The sequence below is a fragment of the Barbus barbus genome, assembly GCF_936440315.1.
Source record: "Barbus barbus genome assembly, chromosome: 5".
NCBI lineage: Eukaryota > Metazoa > Chordata > Actinopteri > Cypriniformes > Cyprinidae > Barbus > Barbus barbus.
Window position 1 is genome coordinate 9,080,116 of NC_136733.1, and position 7,499 is coordinate 9,087,614.

The following is a 7,499-nucleotide window of genomic DNA, read 5'->3' on the forward strand; positions in this document are numbered from 1 at the left end:
GGTTTAGTCAAGTGTCACAGATTTTTTTTAGTGTAACACTATGACGTGGCGCCAACAACCTCACTAGCTGACAGTTAACCATTAACCTAGTCCTAACCACCTCATAAGAGATTTAAACCATTGCCCCTCTCCCACCAGATTAAAAGGAAATTCAGTTATACACTTTTCTTGGGAAAAAAAAAATAAATAAAGTAAAAATCTTTATTTGGTAAACAAGTGCACAGATAAAACTACATACTGAATGAAAACCATTCAAGTCTCTGCATCACTTCTTTCCTCGTCTCCCTGGGGCTTTCGTAGCGGCTGCAGCACCTTTCTCTCCCGATTCACCCTCCTCCGTCTTTGCAGTTTTCTTTCCGGCTTTCTTAGCTGCTGGTTCCTCAACTCCTTTTGATGCTTTAGAGGCTTTTTTAGCTTTGCTCTGTTTGGGCTCAGTTCCACCATCCCCTGCAGCATTCTTCGCCTTTGGCTTCTTAGCAGGGGCCACCTTTGAGGCAGTGACATCTCTCTCAGGCGTCTTAGGCTTAGAATCCTAAGAGAACGGGAGGAACGATAGAAAGTGGGTGGGTGTGCGTTCAGACTTCACAGTTGTGTCTGCTCATGTAAAAGGGGAAAAGAAATAGAGCTCACGTCTGCGGCCTCCTTTTTCTTTGTCGACTTTTCTTTGCTTGCTCCTTGGATGGAGAAATGGAAGAGAATACCAAACGTGGTAAAATATTTGCCAAAAGGCATGGTTAAGCGCAATTTAAAAAAAAAAAAAAAAAAAAAACAGTCACAAATAACTGCCATAACTATCATTGATGCGGACTAGACTTCCAAATGATGAACAAGGCCTTTTAATTATAAAGCCCATTTACACCTTAATTTTATGAAGCATAATGACTGGTTCATAAAGTGTTCTTTTGATCAACATAACTGCAGTGCATATTTAAATGTCAGATGAAGTTTGGCTGGCTGTAAAAGTTAAAAGTTGCAAATGATCTAAGAATTTCTGTGCCACTGTATTTTTAGTTGCAAATAAAGGAAAACAGCATTTCAGCCTTTCTACCTCATTTTATATTTAAATGCACTACTTAAATTCCTTTGTAATTGGAGGAGTGTACTAGCAATATCTCAGGGAGTTAAAGTAAATCCCACATTTAAGAAAACGCTGTAGAACTTATAAACTCTACCTTCACCCTTGGCTTTAGCTTTCTTAGGTTTATGTGCTTCCTGTACATTGGGATCAGCGTTTTCCTTTGACTGCACCTTAGCCTCCTTTGCTTTTGTCTTGGCAGCAATCTGAAATAAAGGGACATGGCGACAATCATATCAGGAATTGCATTATATCAGAAACCCTAACAATGATTTATATAAAAGGATGCAAGAAACTGGAAGTTACCCGGAAGCGTCCTTGGGCACCGGTTGTCGTTGACCCAGAATTTGCAGGTCTCACAAACACGCCAGTCTCAATGCCTTTATTCAGGGTTCGACGCACCATAAAATTCAGCCTCGTCTCATCCACAGTTGTGTATTTCTCTTTTATATAACCCCGGATAGCCTGAGCTGAAACACCCTTTCTGGAGTCCAGCTCTTTCAGAGCTTCTTTCACCATCTCCATCGTGGATGGGTGTGGAGAAACTTTCCGTCCAGTGGCCTTAGTGTTTGAGCTTTTAGAAGCATCTGAAGCAAGATTTAAACAAGTCAAAAAAAAAATAAAGGAAACAAATCATAGCCTAATAAAACAACTCCTAATAGGAACACACAAGAATTAATTTAGGACTTGGAAAATGTCACGAAACTGCTTACAAACCTGCTTTTGTTTCAATGGTTTCATTCTCAGGATCTTTTGGGATTGTAGCAGCTGGCTCCACAGAAGCTTTTTTAGGAGGCATTTCAAAAACACATGTGAGGTCAAATAAACTTAAAACAAACTTAAGTCACTGCCGCATGGGCCCAACTAGCTTGTATGTCTGTTTTATTAACAGAAAGCACCTTCTGTTGTTGTCTGTCACCTGTTCATCATTAAGTCGTTTGGCCCCAATTAATTAGCCACATTAACATGATTGTTTGAGCTGTCAGAGAAATAATTATCACAAAGCTTATGTGAAAATGTCTGCTGTTTCCTTTCCAAGTGTTTAGTTTGTGTACCTTGTCAAAAATGTTCTAGAAGAGCTTTAACACGACAGATGCTTTGATTCTAATGAGTATTTTCTCTGGAATATTAATACTTTAGGTTTTAACATTACATTAGAAAAATTAGTAAATGTGAGTTAGCAAAGAACAATACAGCATTTATTAATCTTATTTAAGAGTGCTAATGAGATTGCTATTGTTTTCTTTTAATCAAAAGTTGTATCTCAACATTAGTTAATACACCGTGAACTAACACAATAAATAGGCTAACTGTATTTCAAATAACTCATTAATAAAATGCTGTAAAACTACAGCTCATTGTTAGTCCAGGATAGCAAATCAATGCATTAAATAATGTTAACAAATTAGACTTTATTGTAAAACATTACTCCAGGAATTCTAACATACTAAATATTGCATAATGTATATTTATCCATCTTCCTGGAGTAGGTTATCTGATTATGATCCTAGAGTTGATAATTTATGATACATTTGCAAAATATAGAAATTCATAGGAATGTGCCGTTTGTCAATATGTCAGTCAGTTATTTCTTTATAATCAGTATTTAATTAGGTTATTTTTGTGTTTTGTTTTGTTTTTTTCCCACAAAGTTGGTAAAAGATACCTACGCTATTTTGGCACTCTAGCGGTTTAAAAAATAAAACTGCATGTATTTTGCGGGAGAACATTATTGTGCTTCGGCTTTCCTCCATGTTTGAGTGGATGAATGTGGTTCGATGCAGCGTTCTACAGAGATTCTGGACATCTTATCACAGCGTATGAACAAATAAATAACTTTTTTCCCCTGTGTTTTTACAACCGGTAATTTTCCTGAGGTTTGACATTTTGATGATCCATAGCCAATTTTCCTCGTTCGTTGTGACAACAAACTTTCATTTTCACTTTTCTTCGTGTATGGCATGCAAGAATGAGTAATATATGTATGCAATTTCCTGTGAAATCCGCCCTCGCAGCTCTGAAATATAAATCATTATTGGTTATCAAAGTATATTTTGGTTAAAGACATAGTTTGGAAGATGGGTTTTTGCACTCTGTCATAACATTTTGTTTATATATGTAATAATGATAAAAAGTTACATGTTCCTTTGTATTTTATTGTATTTCCAAAAACGTTTTCCCTTCCAGTAATGTTATGATTCATCCTGGAGCTGGTTCAAGGCTCTTTTATTGAAAAATTGTTAGAAATCCCTATGGAGAAAATGAATTCGGAAAAGAAAGAAAAACTGGAAACAAGGCTGTTGAAAAAGTCACTTCTTTTCCTCCAGTTCTCTCTCTTTCTTTTTATGTAGCACCTCATCCTTTCTGTTCTTTGTTTACAATTATTCTTGTCAGAAACTTGTTTACCATAAATTCTTAAACTCCCCAGCACTGACCGCAAATTGACCACTGATGTCCAAGCGCCTAAAATCCTCTTTGAAATGCTAACCCTAACGCAAACAACCGCCATGCAGCCAGAACATCTTATTAAAGTTTATTTACTACCTTGTTTTGGTCCTTTAAAATGACTTCAGCAAAGACAAATTGATTTTGCCAAGGGTCATGTGAAGAAAGAAAGGTAGAAAGAAATAGAAAATTGTTTCATTTGGAATTAATCTGGGAAAACCAAGACTTATCATATGCAATTACAAACAGTGGATTGGATTTAGTGATAGATGTGTAATGAGGGAAACTCTGATTAATATTATAATGAGCTGAAGTATACTGCCTTTGTCTCGTGAGTTAATTTGATCATGATGTGATCTGTCTGTTTATTATTCATTTGGCAGTAACGCATGCTAACTCATAACTGACGACATGTAGATCTTTGTACATGTGTGCGTTTCCATACGTTTGTGTGCAGACACACATTTGTTCAAGGATGGATCATTTGGTTTAGATTTTTCCCAACATCTGGTTACAATGTGACTTTGTCTTCAGTAAGAGCCGTTTGTGTTGGGTTTGTATGAGTGTGTGTGCAGAGAGTGTGATTTGAGTTCAGACTGCGCTTGTGTGTATACATGTGTTGTGTAGATCACAGGGATTGTGAGATTGCATGCATGCGTGTGTGTTGCTGTTTTTTAACCCATTTATACGAGAGCCATGTCAAACTCCCCATGAAATGAGATTACTGTTATCCATAACAAGGCTTTAACCACACTTAAACCACATGCTTTCCAAGTGAACGGCTGAAATTCAAATATATACAAAAGACACTTAAGGCTGGAATACACTACACGACTTCTGCCCAGATTTTTGCCCCGATTTAAAGTCTGGAAAAGTCAACACTAATTGCTGAAAGTCAGAGCTAGTGCATGTTTGAGTTTTCACAGATATCGTAGAACATTGCATGTATGTCTGATTCCATCCAGTGGGAGTACAGTGCCAGGAAAAGGTTTTTGCCCCCTTCCCGTTTTTATTTTTAAATTTTTTGCATATTTGTCACATTTAAAAGATTCAGATCCTCAAACAAATTTTAATATTACACAACGATAATACAAGAAAATACAAAATCCAGTTTTTAAATGATGATTTCATTTATTAAGAGAAAAAAGATGTCCAAACCTACCTGGCCCTATGTGAATAATTAATTGCCCCCCTCCTGTTAAATCATGAAAGAACTGTGATTAACCACATTATTTTAGAAAGCTGAGTTAAATTTACTTGCCAGACCCAAGCCTGATTACTGACAAACCTGCTGAATCAAGAAATCACTTTAATAGAACCTGTCTGACGCATGGTAAAAGCACAACAAATCATTCCGCGATCAAAAACAGATGAGAAACAAAACAGTTGACATGTATCAGTCTGGAAAGGGTTATAAAGCCATTTCTAAGGCTTTGGGACTCCAGCAAACCAGAGTCAGAGCCATTATCCACAAATGGAGAAAACTTGTAACAGTGGTGAACCTTCCCAGGAATGGCTGGCATACCAAAATTACTCCAAGAGCGCAACGACAACTCATCCAGGAGGTCATAAAAGAACCCAGAACAGTTGAAATTTTTGGAAGGTGCTTGTCCCGTTACATCTGGCGTAAAACCAACACACAAGTAAAACCAACATTTCATAAAAAGAACATCATACCAACAGTCAAACATGGTTGTGGTAGTGTGATGGTCTGGGGCTGCTTTGCAGGTTCAGGACCCGGATGACTTACCATAATTGATGGAACCATGAATTGAGAATTTCCGGCCATCAGTTTGTGACCTCAAGCTCAAGCGCACTTGGGTTATGCAGCAAAATTAAGGGTTTGGAGTGACCAAGTCAAAGTCCGGACTTAAATCCGATTGAAATGCTGTAGCATGACCTTAAACAGTCCTTTCATGCTTGAAAACCCTCCAATGTGGCTGAATCAAAACAATTCTGCAAAGAAGAGTGGGCCAAAATTCCTCCACAGCGACGTGAAAGAATTATAGCAAACAAATTATTAATAAGTTATCGCAAACACTTGATTGCAGTTGTTGCTGCAAAGGGTGGAATAACCAGTTATTAGATTTTAGGGGGCAATTACTTTTTCACGTAGGGCCAGGCAGGTTTGGGCAGCTTTTTTCCCTTAATAAATGAAGTCATTTAAAAACTGCATTTTGATTTACTCGGGTTATCTTTGTGTAATATTAAAATTAGTTTGTTCTGAATCATTCAAGTGTGACAAATATGTAAAAAAATAAAACAGGAAGGGGACAAAAATTTCACATCACTGTACAGGTCCTTCTCAAAAAGTTAGCATATTGTGATAAAGTTCATTTTCTGTAATGTACTGATAAACATTAGACTTTCATATTTTAGATTCATTACACACAACTGAAGTAGTTCAAGCCTTTTATTGTTTTAATATTGATGATTTTGGCATACAGCTCATGAAAACCCAAAATTCCTATCTCAAAAAATTAGCATATTTCATCCGACCAATAAAAGAAAAGTTTTTAATACAAAAAAAAAAAAAAAAAGTCAACCTTCAAATAATTATGTTCAGTTATGCACTCAATACTTGGTCGGGAATCCTTTTGCAGAAATGACTGCTTCAATGCGGCGTGGCATGGAGGCAATCAGCCTGTGGCACTGCTGAGGTGTTATGGAGGCCCAGGATGCGTCGATAGCGGCCTTAAGCTCATCCAGAGTGTTGGGTCTTGCGTCTCTCAACTTTCTCTTCACAATATCCCACAGATTCTCTATGGGGTTCAGGTCAGGAGAGTTGGCAGGCCAATTTAGCACAGTAATACCATGGTCAGTAAACCATTTACCAGTGGTTTTGGCACTGTGAGCAGGTGCCAGGTCGTGCTGAAAAATGAAATCTTCATCTCCATAAAGCTTTTCAGCAGATGGAAGCATGAAGTGCTCCAAAATCTCCTGATAGCTAGCTGCATTGACCCTGCCCTTGATAAAACACAGTGGACCAACACCAGCATCACTGACTGTGGGTACTTGACACTGGACTTCAGGCATTTTGGCATTTCCCTCTCCCCAGTCTTCCTCCAGACTCTGGCACCTTGATTTCCGAATGACATGCAAAATTTGCTTTCATCCGAAAAAAGTACTTTGGACCACTGAGCAACAGTCCAGTGCTGCTTCTCTGTAGCCCAGGTCAGGCGCTTCTGCCGCTGTTTCTGGTTCAAAAGTGGCTTGACCTGGGGAATGCAGCACCTGTAGCCCATTTCCTGCACACGCCTGTACACGGTGGCTCTGGAGGTTTCTACTCCAGACTCAGTCCACTGCTTCCGCAGGTCCCCCAAGGTCTGGAATCGGTCCTTCTCCACAATCTTCCTCAGGGTCCGGTCACCTCTTCTCGTTGTGCTGCGTTTTCTGCCACACTTTTTCCTTCCCACTTTTTCCTTCCCACTGAGGTGCCTTGATACAGCACTCTGGGAACAGCCTATTCGTTCACAGAAATTTCTTTCTGTGTCTTACCCTCTTGCTTGAGGGTGTCAATGATGGCCTTCTGGACAGCAGTCAGGTCGGCAGTCTTACCCATGATTGCGGTTTTGAGTAATGAACCAGGCTGGGAGTTTTTAAAAGCCTCAGGAATCTTTTGCAGGTGTTTAGAGTTAATTAGTTGATTCAGATGATTAGGTTAATAGCTCGTTTAGAGAACCTTTTCATGATATGCTAATTTTTTGAGATAGGAATTTTGGGTTTTCATGAGCTGCATGCCAAAATCATCAATATTAAAACAATAAAAGGCTTGAACTACTTCAGTTGTGTGTAATGAATCTAAAATATATGAAAGTCTAATGTTTATCAGTACATTACAGAAAATAATGAACTTTATCACAATATGCTAATTTTTTGAGAAGGACCTGTATATCAAACATGTTTGACAATTTTGAGCCGATTTTAGAAAACAAATTGTTTTCATTTGTCATGCATCTGGTAACAAGAAGTCAAATGT

General features: G+C 38.2%; 1 protein-coding gene across 1 annotated transcript; it reads right to left on the reverse strand.

Moving 5' to 3' along the window:
• Positions 1 to 265: 265 nt before the first annotated feature.
• Positions 266 to 1,874, reverse strand: LOC306869615 (uncharacterized protein; the record flags this gene model as incomplete). The annotated part of the gene is made up of 5 exons (XM_079416421.1): positions 266 to 532; positions 631 to 674; positions 1,173 to 1,281; positions 1,382 to 1,662; positions 1,793 to 1,874. 5 exons carry the CDS (start codon positions 1,872 to 1,874, stop codon positions 266 to 268), a joined length of 783 nt encoding a protein of 260 aa, XP_079272547.1.
• Between the last annotated feature and the right edge of the window lie 5,625 nt (positions 1,875 to 7,499).